Source organism: Scyliorhinus canicula, chromosome 14 (genome assembly GCF_902713615.1).
Source record: "Scyliorhinus canicula chromosome 14, sScyCan1.1, whole genome shotgun sequence".
NCBI lineage: Eukaryota > Metazoa > Chordata > Chondrichthyes > Carcharhiniformes > Scyliorhinidae > Scyliorhinus > Scyliorhinus canicula.
In genome coordinates this window covers 75,930,993-75,949,634 of record NC_052159.1, presented here as the reverse complement: position 1 = coordinate 75,949,634, position 18,642 = coordinate 75,930,993, and the positions used below count along the sequence as shown (strand labels likewise).

Sequence of the window (18,642 nt, the reverse complement as noted above, 5' to 3'; positions counted from 1 at the left end):
CCTGCAGGCCTTGGAGACTCAAGCAAAACGTAGAAACTTATTTAGAAGATGTTAATACTACAGGCTGTGATGTTAGATCGCCCACTTGCCTGCGCAAACAGCCAATGGCATCCTCTCTTAAAAGTGCCCCTGTTCAGCTACAAGGCTGCTTGTGAGGAAACACTAAAAACATTAAGACACAGCAGTCCCATCTGTCCTCTCAGCTGTATGAAAAAGTTCTACAATGCTTTTGGAGCAAGGACAGGGAGTTTTTCTGGTATCCTAGCCAACTTTTATATCTTAACTACATTATTAAAAACAAACTCTCTGATCATTATTGCATTTGATGTTTGCTCATGTGCAAATTGACTGTCATGTTTCCTACAGTGACTACGCTCAAGAAGAGAGCACTTTGTTGGTTGTAAAGCTCTGGTTGTAAATACTATTTAATAGTATTTGAGAGGGGAAAGGAAGAATAACACAACTAAGCATTGCCCTCACCTAGACTGGGCAAATATTTTGATAAACAGTATTCTATCTTTACTTCCACTAAAGCAGACGAGGAATTTTGAGAGTCCAAAATGTCTAACATGTTAACTTTGCAAATTGAGAAATATATTAGGCATGTTCTCTTTCCAGAAACTACAAAGTCACTTGAGAATTTTTTGTTTTTAGACCGTTTCTTTCTGACACACAAAAGCAATTAAGATTTTAAAAATATTGTCACCTAAATTGAAAATCGAATTTATGTACTAGTACATCTAAACTAAAAATCAGGGAGTGTTACCTGTAGTTAATGATGGCAGTACAGCCCAATCGCCATTCCAAAGTCTCAGTGGTGAAGTTATCAGTGCAACCAAGATCATCAAAACCAACTATGTAATCTTCAGCTTTTCCGTCTTTCACCAAAACCATTGTTGGAATTACTTTGATTCGTAATCTCTCAGAAAGGAAAGGAGCTTTTTCTGCATTTAATTTAATGAACTTGGTTTCAAAGTGCTTTTTCGCGAGAATAGCCAAGTGCTTGTCTACTATCTTGCATCTGTACATAAAAGAGCAAAATAAAATTACACAGTGAATTCCCTTCAAAACTCTCACATAAATACAGAAATATTTAGCACAGGGTAAAAATATAAATGCAAAATTTACTAATGAATAAAATAATTCAACCAAATCTGAATACTGAGACGATGCTGTGCAGGATGATAGCAGGGCTGAAGCAACACATGCAACTAGGACTTTGGTCTTCTAAACCAAGATGATTGATTGAACGAAGATAGTTTATCAATTATTACCATTGATGAACGAAGATAGTTTATCAATTATTATCATTGATGGGTAAATTGAAAATAAAAGCTAATCTCAAGAAAAGTATTAGATATAAGAACATAAGAACTAGGAGCAGGAGTAGGCCATCTGGCCCCTCGAGCCTGCTCCGCCATTCAATTAGATCATGGCTGATCTTTTGTGGACTCAGCTCCACTTTCCGGCCCGAACACCATAACCCTTAATCCCTTTATTCTTCAAAAAACTATCTATCTTTACCTTAAAAACATGTAATGAAGGAGCCTCAACTGCTTCACTGGGCAAGGAATTCCACAGATTCACAACCCTTTGGGTGAAGAAGTTCCTCCTAAACTCAGTCATAAATCTACTTCCCCTTATTTTGAGGCTATGTCCCCTAGTTCTGCTGTCACCCGCCAGTGAAAACAACCTGCCCGCATCTATCCTATCTATTCCCTTCATAATTTTAAATGTTTCTATAAGATCCCCCCTCATCCTTCTAAATTCCAATGAGTACAGTCCCAGTCTACTCAACCTCTCCTCATAATCCAACCCCTTCAGCTCTGGGATTAACCTAGTGAATCTCCTCTGCACACCCTCCAACGCCAGTATGTCCTTTCTCAAGTAAGGAGACCAAAACTGAACACAATACTCCAGGTGTGGCCTCACTAACACCTTATACAATTGCAACATAACCTCCCTAGTCTTAAACTCCATCCCTCTAGCAATGAAGGACAAAATTCCATTTGCCTTCTTAATCACCTGTTGCACTTGTAAACCAACCTTCTGTGACTCATGCACTAGCACACCCAAGTCTCTCTGAACAGCGGCATGCTTTAATATTTTATCGTTTAAATAATAATCCCGTTTGCTGTTATTCCTACCAAAATGGATAACCTCACATTTGTCAACATTGTATTCCATCTGCCAGACCCTAGCCCATTCACATAACCTATCCAAATCCCTCTGCAGACTTCCAGTATCCTCTGCACTTTTCGCTTTACCACTCATCTTAGTGTCATCTGCAAACTTGGACACATTGCCCTTGGTCCCCAACTCCAAATCATCTATGTAAATTGTGAACAATTGTGGGCCCAACACGGATCCCTGAGGGACACCACTAGCTACTGATTGCCAACCAGAGAAACACCCATTAATCCCAACTCTTTGCTTTCTATTAATTAACCAATCCTCTATCCATGCTACTACTTTACCCTTAATGCCATGCATCTTTATCTTATGCAGCAACCTTTCGTGTGGCACCTTGTCAAAGGCTTTCTGGAAATCCAGATATACCACATCCATCGGCTCCCCATTATCTACTGCGCTGATAATGTCCTCAAAAAATTCCACTAAATTAGTTAGGCATGACCTGCCCTTTACGAACCCATGCTGCGTCTGCCCAATGGGACAATTTCTATCCAGATGCCTCGCAATTTTTTCCTTGATGATAGATTCCAGCATCTTCTCTACTACCGAAGTTAAGCTCACTGGACTATAATTTCCTGCTTTCTGCCTACCTCCTTTTTTAAACAGTGGCGTCACATTTGCTAATTTCCAATCCACCGGGACCACCCCAGAGTCTAGTGAATTTCGGTAAATTATCACTAGTGCATCTGCAATTTCCCTAGCCATCTCTTTTAGCACTCTGGGATGCATTCCATCAGGGCCAGGAGACTTGTCTACCTTTAGCCCCATTAGCTTGCCCATCACTACCTCCTTAGTGATAACAATCCTCTCAAGGTCCTCATGCAGATATGCAGGAAAATATTTTTCATATAATGAATTATTAAAATGCTTTGTCACAATAGTGAGTGACTAATGTCAGATTAACTATGGTTTCAAAGATTACTGGATAATTACTGAATATAAAAAATGAGATTTCAAGAGAGGGTGAAGCTGCATGAAACCCCTCATGGTCTAACTTTGCATAGCTCCATTATTATGTGGCATTCCACTTATACTAGTCTATGATGCAAGTTATCCCCCCCGAAAAGCTAGAAAGTCAGTGCTGCCAGCTTATTCACATTTTCTCTGAAATACATTATTCCAATTCTCACATAGTTCATCTCCTAGCTCAAATGTTCTCTTCCATCTACCTAGTTCTTAAGGCACTGCTTCATTTGGTCACATTGGAATTGCCAACTTACTACTTGACATTACACATATTCCATTCAGCAATGAAATGTGTACATTTGATTAAGAAGTTGTTCAATTGTCTTTGAAGTTCATGATGAAATTAGTATTTTGGAAGCTACTGAATCACTCCAAGTAGAGACAAACTTTCTATAATGGTGAGGTGCTAATGGCAGGGGTTGGGTGGATGGGATTTAAGGAAGTATTTTTGACCTGGGCGAGCAGCCGCAGCCATGTGCATGGGGTTAACAGATCAGCTGTTCTAACACCAAGTGGTCTTGTCGGCAGCACTGCAATAAAGAGCAGTGCTGCTAGCGTTTCTTCATCAACCACCACTTTCCAATGTGGAGATGGGAACCTTGGGGATGGCGGGGAAGAACAATTTCCTTTGGTTTAATAATTTTAGTCTTTTAATTTTATGCGGCAGGCGCTCAAATAATCACAATTATAATTACCCTCTTTCCCAAGTTCAAACTGTATTTTGTTTTGTTGTCCTGCTAGAGAAAATTTGGTTCCTCACCTAAATGTGGTATCTCTATAAAAGTGGCAAACCACATTTTTACTCTCTTTGACCTCTTGAAAAAAATCTTTTTCACTGGGAATCTCCTTGTATTCGCCATGGCCCTTGGAAAGCCATTCCTGCATATGGATTGAAAGAAATATTAGAATAAAATGTTCTTTGTATCAAGAAAGCATTAAACTATGTTTAAATTGTTATATTAAAGCAAGTTAAGTTGAAAGCTACATCTCATTCCCACAACCCACTTAAGGGACAAATTATCAGTTGTTCAAAAACTGAAATGTCCACTTGAGCTTTTAATACTGTACTTTCCATTTCCATTATTTGATAAACTTAAAAAAAAAATTCAGGACCATAAAATTAAAGTAAAATGTCTTGGATGCTACAAAATATTATTCCAGTTCACTAATATGGTACTATTTGGAATAAATAGACAGTTGTGTTTGCTTAGTGAAAGTTTCCACCTGTTTCTGATGCTGTGCTTTCTTCATTGATTCAAGCCTCTTTTCTCGGAGTTTCTCTAGCTCATCTGCATCCATCTTTTCAAACTTTTCAATCTCTGTATCTAGATGTTGCTCAACTATTTCAGTTGTCTGCAGCATTTGCTGCTCAAGAACTTTACTGAGCATAGCCATCGAGGGGTTACTTGCCATTCTTGCAAATTAGGAACAGTGTACACAATGCCTAAAGGAAAATACATGCAGAAACACACATTTAAACAAAAATTAAGCATATTATAATACTAAGTTTATTAAGGTCATGAAACTGTATTTCACCAGAATTAGGTCGCAAATTTTAATTGCAAAGCTCTAACCATCTGATTAAACCTTCAGTATAGCAGACATTAAAAGTTTTTGTACACAAAAATTTTTAACTTTTTCTACTTAAAATGTCATAATTAACTTCAATACCTGTTTATCTAAAAAAATAATTTATTTCCTCCCAGTCCCGCACCTCCACTTCTTCCTAAGCATTCTATTCTTTCCACCCTCACCGCTGCTCCAATTTTAAATTCTACCCGCTATCATCTGCTGCTCTTCCTTTGTTTCCAACAGGCTGCTCTCCCTCTTTGAGTGGTCACAGTAAGAAGTCTTACAACACCAGGTTAAAGTCCAACAGGTCAGCTACATTAAAGAAGCCATCCCCTATGGACAAGCCCTCCGTATACACAGGATCTGCTCAGACGAGGAGGAGCGTAACAGACACCTACAGATGCTGAAAGATGCCCTCGTACGAACGGGATATGGCGCTCGACTCATCAATCGACAGTTCCAATGCGCCACAACAAAAAACCGCACCGGCCTTCTCAGAAGACAAACACAGGACACCACTGACAGTGTACCCTTCGTCGTCCAGTACTTTCCTGGGGCGGAGAAACAATGACATCTTCTTCGCAGCCTTCAACACATCATCAATGAAGATGAACATCTTGCCAAGGTCATCCCCACACCACCACTACTGGCCTTCAAACAACCGCGCAACCTCAAATAAACCATTGTTTGCAGCAAATTACCCAGCCTTCAGAACAGCGACAACAACACCACGCAACCCTGCCAGGGCAATCTCTGCAAGACATGCCAGATCATCGATTTGGATACCACCATTACACGTGGAAACACCACCCACCAGGTACGCGGCACATACTCGTGCGACTCGACCAATGTAGTCTACCTAATACGCTGCAGGAAAGGATGCCCCGAAGCGTGGTACATTGGCGAGACCATGCAGATGCTGCGACAAGGAATGAACGGGCACCGTGCGACAATAACCAGGCAGGAATGTTCCCTTCCAGTCGGGGAACACTTCAACAGTCAAGGGCATTCAGCCTCTGATCTCCGGGTAAGCGTTCTTCAAGGCAGCCTTCAGGACACGCGACAACGCAGAATTGCCGAGCAAAAACTTGTAGCTAAGTTCCGCACGCATGAGTGCGGCCTCAACCGGGATCTTGGATTCATGTCGCATTACATCCACTCCCCACCATCTGGTCTGGACTTGCAAAATTCCACCAACTGTTCTGGCTTGAGACAATTCACACCTCTTTAGCCTGTGATTATCCTTCTCTCTGGATCTGTAATGATTTGATTACCTGCAAATTCTTGCAGTCCAAGCATTGTCCGGCATCGCTGACTTTGTCTATATAAATGTTTCTGGATCATACCTCTCCAGTCACCTGAAGAAGGAGCTGCGCTCCGAAAGCTCGTGTTTGAAACAAACCTGTTGGACTTTAACCTGGTGTCGTAAGACTTCTTACTGTGCTCACCCCAGTCCAACGCCGGCATCTCCACATCTTTGGAGTGGTAGTCATTGTTGTCACCACCCTTCTTTTTCTGAGTACTCCTAAAAGAAAATATATCCAAAAGAGGAACTCTGACAAAGGAGACAAATTCAATAAGAGACTGTGAAATTAAACATGATGTAAGGAGGGAAAATATACTTGTGCATCACTCCCAACTGTCTTTTGAATTATCTCTCACCAAAGATGACCTGTTACAAAAAGCTCCTAGTCTCCTTCAGTAATAGAAAACAAAAATCCAAAAAGTCAACAATAAACCCATTATTTTTCTACAACTCTCATATTTCATAGAATTTAGTGCAGAGGCCGCCATTCGGCCCATCGAGTCTGCACCGGCTCTTGGAAAGAGCACCCTACCCAAGGCCAACACCTCCACCGTATCCCAATAACCCAGTAACCCCACCCAACACTAAGGGCAATTTTGGACACTAAGGGCAATTTATCATGGCCAATCCACCTAACCTGCACATCTTTGTATTGTGGGAGGAAACCGGAGCACCCAGAGGAAAACCACGCACACACAGGGAGGATGTGCAGACTCCAGACAGTGACCCAAGCTGGAATCGAACCTGGGACCCTGGAGCTGTGAAGCCATTGTGCTATCCACAATGCTACCCACTTATTATGAAATATAATAATGATATACTAAATTCAATATACAATATAACCAAAACTGATTTTGTATTTTAGGTTTGAAGAGATCTCCAATATTTCAAAAGGGATTAAGTTCAAATGTTATCAAAAGTTAGGATTTTTATTTAAATTTAAAATGTGGGGATCATTTCCCTTTTTGCATGGTTACCCCCACATTGGAGAGGGGTTATACCAATAGAGCACGGAACAACCAATGTTGAATATGCCACCTTCGCTAATAAGTCCGGAAAAAAAGAATCATACATTTAACCAAGTTAAAACAGGCTATGTCTTATTTTAAAAGTGGCCCAGAATTGTAACTATTAAAGCATATTCCTAACTGACGTATGTCGAATGTGTCTAATTAGTAACCACAACTATTTCGCGAAACAAATGAAGACGCCTATTTCGACATATATTATGAACACAGAACAATATCGGGAGCAGGACAACCCGCATGATAAATGCCGTGTTAAAACTGCATCAAAATTACTCGATGCCCCCGTGTCACAGGCTGCTCTTTACAAGTGATCATGTAAATTCAGACATGGCCTTCAGAGGTTCAACTCCACATTACAATGTCTTGAACCTCTACTCCAGTGACTCAGCGAGAGGGAGACATCAAACCGAAACAGGCTGTAATGGGAGAGTTGCTGTGGGCACAGTGACTCGACAACTTTCCAACTGCCTTCTCTATGCTGAGGCTTTGTCACGTAGCGTCCCTGTCTCCGCCCAGCACAGGCCTCAGCGCTAAACATGGAACCTCCACCCCGGCTCTCTCTATAAACACACCAGCATCAGGACTCATTCGCAGCTTGGGGCTGCAGTGGCAGACAGTGGGCCTTCCTTCGCTCACTACTTACCCTGTTTACGACGGCCTCGACTCTCCCACCGACCGTTTCCGGTCTCAATCTGTCTGCCGGGTTACAGGTCACCGTCTGCTTCCTTGGCAACGGCCAGAGATCCGGTCCAAACCCACATGGAGTCGGGAATTGGAAGGATCTCTTTCTGCCCTTTCATCGCATCTTTCTTTCTATTTAATGTTCGAATAACGTTACTGGTACTTTATTACTTACGCGATTAATCGTACGAGGAGGAATTGATACCGAAATTATGAAGTGATCACCTCAGTTTCTACTCCAAAAGGTCTGCTTTCAAAAAGAGAATATTGAAACATAATGCGAAGTATCCTAGTGCAAGAGGATTTGTGAAATTTTCAATACGGTTTTGCTTTCCACACCTATGCACGAATTTACTGTCAGCTCAGAAAGGATGTAATTGAGCAAATAAAGGGATATTTCGGCATTAAGAGAAAACTCCCCAATGTTTGAAGTCTGTTTAAAAAAAACTTCAACAATTGATATTTATGTAGCACCCGACTAGTGAAGACCACGGATTTGAGCGGGGGGGGGGGGGGGGTAGTGGCAGACGGTATGTGTGGGAAGTGGGGCTGGTTAAAGCGTGGGATCTGTACCCGGAAGAGAGGTTTGCCAGCATAGAGGAACTAAAGGAGAGGCTCGAGCTCCGAGGGCGCAAGTTTAGATACTTGCAGGTAAGGAACTTTGCACGGAAGCTTTTGAAAGATTTCTCCAAGCTACCGAATTATACCCTGCTGGAGTGACTACTGCTTGGATCAGAGACATATATGGGTGGCTAGAAGAGCAAGGAGACGAGCAGGTGGTGAAGATTCTTTTTAATTTAAAATGTATTTATTTATTTATTTTTCTTAAAGAGTACCCAATTCATTTTTTCCAATTAAGGGGTAATTTAGCGTGGCCAATCCACCTACCCTGCACATCTTTTGGGTTGTGGGGATGAAAGCCACGCAAACACGGGGAGAATGTGCAAACTCCACATGGACAGTGACCCAGAGTCGGGATTGAACCTGGGACCTCGGCACCATGAGGCAGCTGCACTAATCACTGCGCCACCATGTTGCCCCAGGTGGTGAAGATTAAGGAGAAGTGGGAGGGGGAGCTGGGAGGGCAGATAAACTGGGGATTGTGGAGTGAGGTGCTACACAGGGTGAACGCAATTTCCTCCTGCGCGAGGATGATGCCTAATACAATTCAAGGTGGTACAAGTGTGCATATGACTCGGGCAAGAATGAGTGGGTTCTTCCAGGGAGTGGCAGACAAGTGCGAGAAGTGTGGGCGAGGACCAGCAAACCACACACGTGTTCTGGGGCTGCAAGAAGCTAGTGAGATTCTGGGCAGAAGTGTTTGCGGCACTGACAAGGATCGTGGGGGAGGAAGTTGGGCCGGACCCTTTGGTGGTGATATTTGGGATATCGGAGAAGCCACAGCTGATGGAGGGGAGGAAGACCGATGTTGTGGCCTTCTCCTCTCTGGTTACCCAGCGAAGGATCTTACTGGAATGACGGTTGGCAACTTGCGGCCTGGATGACAGACTGAGACGAATTTAACCGTCTGGAAAAGATCAAATATGAATTGAGAGGTTCAGCGGAGGGCTTTGAGGCAAGGTGGGGGATGTTCGTGGTCATGGGTGTGGGGGGGTGCAAATGAGAAAAAAATTGTACAAACTGTATAACTATGTTGGGAAGTATGATGTCCAGACTGTTTATGTTTTGTAACCGTTTGAATACGTTTGGAATAAAATACATTTACAAAAATACATTTTTCTTCATTAAGCATTCTCTACAAATTGTGGAAAAACGTACAACGAATCATTGCTAACATCTTCCAGTTCTGATGAAACATTGAACTATATTTTATTCTCACCATGGGTGCTACCTTACCTGAGAATTTTCTTTTTTTAAATTCAGCTTTCTAAATTTGCACTATTTTGCTTTTGTAGTACTACAAAGGATGAGAAATCCCTACAGAGGAGCCATAATACAATGGACAGGACAGGTGGGTCAAAGATAGTGTGTGGCCAGTAGAACCTAAATGGAAATGCTCACTTACAACAACAAATTCTATTTATATAGCGCCAAACAGCACCTCATCGAGTCTTGGAGTTTACGGCACAGGAAGAGGCCCTTTGACGGATTGTGTCTGCACCGGCCATCAAACACCTATCTATTCTAAAACAATTTCCCAGCACTTGGCCCGTAGCCTTATACGTTATGGCGTTTCAAGTGCTCATCTAACATAACCTTTAATATAATAAAACATCTCAAGGTGCTTCACAGTAGCATTATTAAGCAAAATATGATGACACCAAGCCATCCAGGGATATTCAGACAGATGGCCAAAAGTTTGGTCATTGAGGTAAGTTTTAAGAAATGTCTAAAGAGAGGAAAGAAGGGTTTAGAGAAGGAATTTCAGAGCTTAGGGAGGAGGCATCTGAAGCTACAGCAACCAGAGTTGAACAATTAAAATATGGGTGCTCAAGAGACCAGAAATTGATATGTGCAGATACCATGGACAGTTCTAGGGTTGCAGGAAGCTACAGAAATAGGGTGGGGCCAGGCCATCAAGAGATACAATTTTTAAAATTGAGACATTGCTTAATCAGGAGCCAGTGTAGGTCAGCAAACAACCGGGTGATGGGTGAATGGAAATTGGTGCAAGTTCAGATGCAGGCCACATGACCTCAAGTTTACAGAGTAGAATGTGGAAGTTTGGCTAGGAGTGTGTTGGAATACTATAGTCAAGTCCAGTGGTAACAGAGACATGAATGAGCATTTCAGCAGCAGAAGAGATGAGGCAGGGGTGGAGTTGAGCAATGTTACGGAGATGAAATAGCCGGCCTCAGCAGTGGCCCAGATACATGGGTGGCATTTCAAGAAGGAATTAGATGTAGCTCTTGGGGCTAAAGGGATCAAGGGATATGGGTGTTGCAGGCTGCATTTATTGCCCATCCCTCATTGCCCTTGAGGGGGCAGTTATGAGTCAACCACATTGCTATGGGTCTGGAGTCACATGTAGGCCAGACCAGGTAAGGGCAGCATGTTCAGTCATTATTCTGGGTAGCATCTGGGCAGCATGGTGGCGCAGTGGTAGCACTTGTTGCTCGTTCTGGGTGAGTGTGCTTTACACTTAATTTGGCTCTATTTTATTCCTTAGCTCTAGAGTCGCCAGGTATCGTTATGATACCGCCACAAGATTAAAGTTCAAGTTCAGACCAATAACTCAATACACCAGTTAGTAAGTTCAAACAAGGCACGTTTATTATAATAGTTATTTTCTACTTATGCATATAACACAAAGACTAGGCTATTCCTACCACTAACAGGCCAATACTTATCTGGAATAAGGGAACTGCCGGATCAGGGAACAATAGCCTCTTGCTTTGTCCTGGATCTGCAGGCTTCCAGTTGGTGTGGACTAAAGGGGTCAGGCGTGTCTACCCTCGTAGCGTGCGTTGTATGACACTTGATGGCGGCTGCTGACCAGGCCTCTCCTTCTCAAGGTCTGCTGCAAAGGTGTTCTGCTGGGAGGGCCGGCTGGTCAAGAAGAAAGAATCAGTCCTGGGACCTGACTTTTATAGGTCCCAGGGGCCTTCTGGGCGGACCCTCTCTAAACCTGCAATCGATTGGGTCTCTTCCCAATCGATTGATTTGAATTTCCCCAATAACGGGGCTGTTCCTCGATCACTGGGCGGTTCCTTCCACCTTATTGGTGTCCTTTGTCTCAGACTCCACTGGCGCCGGGATGTCTGACCTTCTATAGAATTTAGCGATTGCAGTTAACTGTTGTGTCCATTGTGCCTGGGAATCACCGTGAATCACTCACTTAATACGCGCAGATCGTTAGTTACAATTCTGTCTGGTTTCTTTAGCAGCTAGAATACAGGGGATTCTGCAAACTGCTTGTTTCTTTGCCAATGTCCATTTTTCCCTGTAACCTTTGCGTTCTTCCATTTTGTGTGAGGAAGTGGCCAACCCAGGTGGCTACACACTGCTGCCTCACGGCGCCGAGGTCCCAGGTTTGATCCCGGCTCTGGGTCACTGTCCGTGTGGAGTTTGCATATTCTCCCCGTGTTTGCATGGGTTTCGGCCCCACAACCCAAAGATGTGCAGGGTAGGTGGATTGGCCATGCTAAATTGCCCCTTAATTGGAAAAATGAATTGGATACTCTAAATTTTTAAAATAAAAAAAATTTGGGTAGCATCTTTGCACTATTAGTAAAGAGCAACTCTTGAGACTGTAAAATTGCTTCAGTTGGAACACATTGACAGGAATGTTTTCATCTTTAGCACCAATTGGGAGAGTCATAAAAATAAAATTACATGGAATTCTTGTTCTGACAAAAATATGCAGGGTTTACATCCCAGCCTGGCAAGGCTAATGGTGATAGGAGCACCAACCTCAAACAGTTTTTCACATCTTATAACAATATACTGGAATAGATCTGTAACAACACCTTCTTTAAAAATCCCTATTTTAAACTGGTGTCTCGGGTTGCTAGGTGGCAGTAAATATACAGAAATTGTCACCGCAAGATAGAAACGTCTGGTTTATTGGACATTTAGATACACCCTTTGCTCTCTTTGACCATTTGGTATTTAAATTCTTGTGAACCTGTGTGCTAATAAATGAAAGTTACTTATTCCTACAGTATTCCTTCTCCTCCCCTATTAAGCCTCAATCCAAGCACTCATGGATTGCCAAATGGAAATTTCCTGGCCTGAAATGTATAGTTGAAGAGGAGGATTTAGGAAGAATGTCACAAAAGTCAGGTTGTACACCATGTACTCTGTGTTTACATGCGAGTGTGTAAAAATGTCAACTGCCAATTTCTAGGGGAAGGTACAGAGGGGATTTACAAGGGTGACCTAACGAGCATACATTCAGCAGAACTGGTTCCATCGTTTCAGTTATTAAAATATGCATATTCATTGGATCACTTCAGCCAGACATACACAATGGTCTTCCTGCAAAGAGAAAAATGGATATGGTTTCATCTGTCACGTGGGCTGGTAACTAGAGGACACAGATAAATTATTAATCTAAAAAAATTAGCAGGAAAAAGAAGAACATTTACTTTCACATAGTGGGTTGTTGAGATCTAGAATTCACCAACTGTAAGCATACTGGAATCAGATTACATCGGAGCTTTCAAAAGTTGATCAGACATGTACTTGAAAAGGACTAATTTGCAGGAATATAGGGAAAAGGTGGGAATGTGGGACAAAATAGACAGTCCTTTTAAGGAGCCGGCACATATATGATGGACTGAAGATTCTGCAACTTTTTGCGAGACACCACGACTCACACCTGCAAGGCGAAGTCTAGGTCCCCGAGTGCCAAGAATTGGGTTACAGATATAAAAACTTTGTACTGGGTAGTTTGGAATAACAACAACCCAAAAAACTGTGCCATGAAACCTCTCAAAATTGAATAAAACCCAGTTCTTGAAAGATATCAAGTGTCTGTCAATTGGTAGTTCACAAAGACTCCAGAAATAAGCCAAATTTCAATGGCCACAGTATGGTTTTTGCCCTTGTTCACACGGTAGTTTTAAATAACACGATCAGGGGTGGGTTTAGCACACTGGGCTAAATTGCTGGCTTTTAAAGCAGACCAAGGCAGGCCAGCAGCACTGTTCAATTCCCGTACCAGCTTCCCCGAACAGGTGCCGGAATGTGGCGACTAGGGGCTTTTCACAGTAACTTCATTGAAGCCTTCTTGTGACAATAAGCGATTTTCATTTCATTTCATTTCAATAGTTAGCCTGAAAGAAAAGTGTAACTCACTATCTTCAACATCAAGGCAGAATCTTACAGATTGGGCACAAAGCAGCCCAAGCAATAATGATGTGAATGAGCTCATGTTGGAGTTCGGTCTGATAACCCAATGAAGAATACAACTGCAGCAGTTCCTCAAGATAGCATCTTCAGCCAAACTATCGGTTACTTCATCATTGCCCTGAGACATTGGAGTGGCACTGTTCACCGATTTCAAACGGTGTAACTTCATTCACAGTTGCAACAGGGCTTGAACAATATCCTACACAAACAAATAACAGGAATTACATAAATAACAGGTGTTTAGTATCTCAAACAGAAAAAAAACCTATCTACCTCTTCCTGACCTTCAACTACACAATTGTGCCATCATCAACTTGAGGTCAGTAGTGATCAAACACTCAAAATAACCAACTATATCAACACTGTGCCAATAAGAAGTGAAGAAGCTAAATATTAGAGGATGACTGGGTCATCTCCTGATTGCTCAAATAACTCGCAACCACGTTGATGAGGCATAAGTCAAGCGTGTAATAGGACACCTACCTTGCTCAATGCAATCACAACAACCATCAAGAAACTCAACAGCATTCAGGGCAGAATAATCTGTTCAATTGACACATATGACACTGTACTCAATATCCTTCAACTGTCTTCTGTGTCTTGCCACAAACACATTTTGTGGTAGTAATGCATGCAATTTACAAAATGTATTATAGCATTATAAAACTCACTAAGTTTACTTCAGCAGTGCCTACCAGTCCTGAACCTCTTCTATCAAAAGCAATAATAAGGCCATCACCTGCAAGTTTCCCTCTTATTGGAGAGAAAATGAGTTATGCTGACTTTGATATGTATCATTCCTATACCCTTACCAACTCCAAATCCTGGAATTTTCCATCTAGCACCCTCATCACAAAGACTGAAAAAAGTGAACATCACATTCTAAGGGCAAACCTCTGGTCGATGGGAACAGCAATGTGACCAACGGCCACCAAATGCCGGGCATTTAAAACAAGGTCACAGACCAGTTCTAGAAATTAAGCAGAAGCAACAACCCAGGCGAAAACCGGCCTGCAACCCCAACACCCACTGACTGCCACAACGGATGCCAGGTCTACACTACCCCCCAATGCATCCCCATCGAGATCATGCACCCAGTGCAGACCAGGACAGCTTTCTCAGCCCTGCAACTGTGCAAACGTTTGTGAGCATCACCGGTATGCTGGGGAACATTCAACAGCTGGAACAACCAACTGTATAGACTCTGGACTCCGAGACTGGTAAATCTACCTTTTTAAAATGGGGTTTAAAATTGCATCGATTAATGTGCAAAGCATTTTAAGACACTTTGCGGTGTGTAGCCACACTCAGCTACTTAGCAAACGTGAAAGCCAACCTACTGTTCCTGCAGGAGTGTGGAATTCCGCACCCCAGAAACTACAGGCGCTGGTCGAGCTGATGGTACCACGGGCCATCCATCTGGTCAGGAGGAAACGACTGTCGTTCCTCCGGCCTGGGTATTCTGCTGCGGGGAGGCAACTTCACCATCTCCGATGTTAAGGAGGTGGTGGGCGGATGCCTCCTCGTAGCAGACGTCAAATACAAAAACACCCCTCTCAGACTTATTAATGTGAACGCCCCGGTCGTGAAGAGAGTGAGCGGCTGGCAGTCCTTCAGCAATTCCCACTGCTGTTGGCCACCTCCTAGCCGGTCATTCTGGGCGGTGACTTCAACTGCATCATCGATGCGGCTGGACGATCTGGCAGAGCCGACAGCAAACTAGACGCTACGTCCAGACTCCTGATGGAAACAGTAAAGGACGCCAAGCTGCTCGACGTCTTCAGCAACCCTGCCAACAGAGCGCAGCGTAGATATACATGGTCACGGCCAGGCGGGTTTGTCCGCTCCAGGATAGACTTCTTCTTTGTGTCCCGTGCTTTCACGGCCAGGCCCACCGACGTTAAGCCGGTGTTCTTCTCTGACCACTGCCTCCTATTGGCCGACTGCCACCTGCAGGAAAACCAGAGGGCGGGCAGGGGGACATGGAAGCTGAATGTGAAACTGTTGACTCCAGAGAACCTCGAGGAACTTAAAAGGGATTGCAAAAGGTTGGAGAACCGTGAAACCCCTCTTTGAGTCTCCACATCTCTGGTGGGAAGCAATCGAGGGGAACATCAAAAGGTTTTTCATCCTCAAAGGCATTCAAAAAGTGAGAGAGAGAGCGACGAGAGGCCACGTCCAGGCTTCAGAAAAGTATGCAGAATTTGCTCCAGCTGCAGTCGATGGGGGTTGATGTCAATGAGGATCTCCAAGAGGTGAAGAGTCAGCAAGCCTCGCTCTATACCTCGGAGGCCTCCAAGGTTATCTTCCATTCCAATCTGCTCCGTGGAGCAGGATGAAAAGTGTTCACGCTTCTTCTTCCAAAAGGTGCACAGAGAAACCTCTGTGATCAGCTGCCTGAAGGAAGAAGATTGCTCTGTAAAGTCATTGCAGTCTGACATCCTGAAAATCAGTAAATCCTTTTATGCCGGACTGTATGATCTGAAGCCAACAGATGGCACTGTTTCCCAGACCTTCCTGTCATCTATCACGGAGGTCTTAGGCGACAGCGAGCGGGAAAACCTGGACAAATCGCTAACTCTGGATGAGCTGACAAAGGCTGTCAAGTCCTTTGAGACGAGTAAAACCCCCGGAAGCGACGGCTTACCGGCTGAGTTGTATTCGGCTTTGTGGGACTGGAGAGGCCCAGACCTGCTGGAAGTGTACAAGAGTATGCTTCTGGATGGCAGCATGTCAGTATCTATGAGGAAAGGCATCATCACCCTCATCTACAAGCAGAAGGGGGAAAGGGAAGAAATTTAAAATTGGCGACCCATTTCACTGTTGAATGTGGATTATAAAATTCTAGCCAAGGTCATCGTCAATCGGGTCAAGTCTGCTCTGGAGTCGGTCATCCACCCTGACCAGACCTGTGCTGTACCCGACAGGAAGATCTCTGATAGCCTCACACTACTCGGATATGATCGCCTCACACTACTCGGATACGATCGCCTCACACTACTCGGATACGATCGCCTACGTGCAGGACAGGAGGGTGGACACCTGCATCAGCCTTGACCAGGACAAGGCTTTTGACAGAATATCGCACACCTACATGATGGATGTGCTCTCCAAAATGGGGTTTGGGGAGGGAATTGGCAATTGGATCAAACTGCTCTACTCAAACATCCACACCGCAGTCTCAATCAATGGGTGGGAATCAGAAAAGTTCCAGATCAAATCTGGAGTCAGGCAGGGCTGCCTGGTCCTGTTTGTGTGTTGCATAGAACCTTTTGCCAGTCCATCAGGAAGGATCTGGGTATAAGGGGAGTGACGATCCCAGGTAGCGGAGGCGTGCAAGTCAAGGCCTCCCTGCACATGGACGACGTCGCCGTCTTCTGCTCAGATCCCGTGTCGGTATGCAGACTCTTGAATGTCTGCGACCAGTTTGAACTGGCCTCGGGAGTCAAGGTAAACCGTGGCAAGAGCGAGGCCATGTTCTTTAGTAACTGGGCCGACCGGTCCTTTGTCCCCTTCACCGTCAGGTCAGATTATCTGAAGATGCTGGGGATATGGTTCGGAGCGGCTGGGGCGTGCACCAAAAACTGGGAGGAGCGCATCGCCAAGGTAGGGCAGAAACTGGGCTGGTGGGAGCAATGCTCCCTCTCCATTGCGGGCAAAACCTTGGTCATCAGGTGTGAGGTACTTTCGGTGTTACTGTATGTAGCACAGGTCTGGCCCATTACCCAACCCTACGCCGCAGGAGTCACCCGTGCCATCTTCAAATTCATCTGGAGATCAAAGATGGGCCGTGTCCAAAGGTGAGAATGTGAAGCAAGGGTTACTAGCTAGAACAAGCCAGAATTAATGGGACACATTAGTGGAAAGTTACAAATAAGGGAGTTGTTATTGAATTCGTGAGCCGACTCATGACTGTAAGCCGAATAGCCTTGAGAAACAAGGAAGATGGCTGGATGACAGAATATGAAATGTGGGAGCCATTGATACTGTGGCTAAACACCTGCTGTTTTTGCTAAAACTGCTACATACTCATGTGCCAATAGATAACTTTAAAGTCTGTAAAATCATGTATCGAAATTATGGCAAAAACAAGCTATGCTTTGTAATGGGGGCAAGCTCAAGTGAATGCAAGGGACAGCCCTCTTAAAAAAAATATAAAGAAAGGATGTTTTGAGCAAAACTTTGGCACTCTCAGGAGGTGGTTCTTTAGAATACCTAGAGGGCTGCCCCGATCGCAATAAAGAATATTCTAAAGTACGAACGTATTCGAGACCATTTTTTCCGGACTGAGAGATAAGTGAATTAGAGACACATTCACAAAGGGACACCATGTACAAATCTCTGGATAAGGGAGGGAGAAACGTACCCAATGTCTCACTCATCCTGATGGCCACCTTTGTGTGCAGCTGCATCAAGCTGTGTGTTAACCCCCGGTTTGCAAACACCAAGTGTCACTACATACTGAGGTTCTACCTGTCCCCGGTGTTACGAAGGATGGGCCTGGCCTCATTGCCGCGGAACGTTCCAAGTAGTTGGACCGTGCCATACCACCCGTCCCTCGTGGAAATTTTAAAAAAGAAATACACCTTTGACCACAAGGCATGAAGCAGTGGTCAACACGTAATGTCCTCGAGGCCCTCAGGGAAAAGGAGACTGTGGAGGATGTTGGGATGGTTCCCTGAGCAGACTATCAGTCATCTGGCAGAACGTCTCATCACCAGAACTTTCAAACAAGCACCAAGACCTAGTGGTGAGAAGGGCCCTCCCAGTCAGATCCCTCATGTACACCCGAAGTCTCAGCACCGTCGCACACTGCCCTCGAGGTGGCTGCAGGGCAGATGAGACGGTCACCCACCTCCTTGTGGAATGTGCCTTTGCAAAGAAGGTCTGGAGAGAGATGCAGTGGTATTTGTCAAGGTTCATTCCAAGCAGCTCTGTGCTCTACGGACTGTTCCCTGGGACACACACCGAGACAAACATCAACTGCTGCTGGAGGGTCATCAACTCGGTGAAATACACTCTTTGGTCTGCCCGAAACATGCTGATCTTCCAGTTCAAAGAATTGTCCTCGACCGAGTG

The 18,642-nt window shown here is 44.1% G+C and overlaps 1 protein-coding gene across 4 annotated transcripts in view; it reads right to left on the bottom strand.

The window, feature by feature from the left end:
* Nucleotides 1-18,642, bottom strand: part of txndc9 (thioredoxin domain containing 9) — a 29,867-nt gene that overhangs the window by 10,392 nt on the left and 833 nt on the right. Inside the window, exons 1-4 of one of the 4 annotated variants that reach the window (XM_038818176.1) lie at nt 7,709-7,921; nt 4,384-4,603; nt 3,920-4,038; nt 767-1,021 (exon numbers count right to left, since the gene is read on the bottom strand). In XM_038818176.1, the coding sequence (XP_038674104.1) occupies nt 767-1,021; nt 3,920-4,038; nt 4,384-4,572 (563 nt within the window). In that variant the 5' untranslated portion in view covers nt 4,573-4,603; nt 7,709-7,921. The other 3 variants (XM_038818179.1, XM_038818178.1, XM_038818177.1) reach the window with 3 other exon arrangements.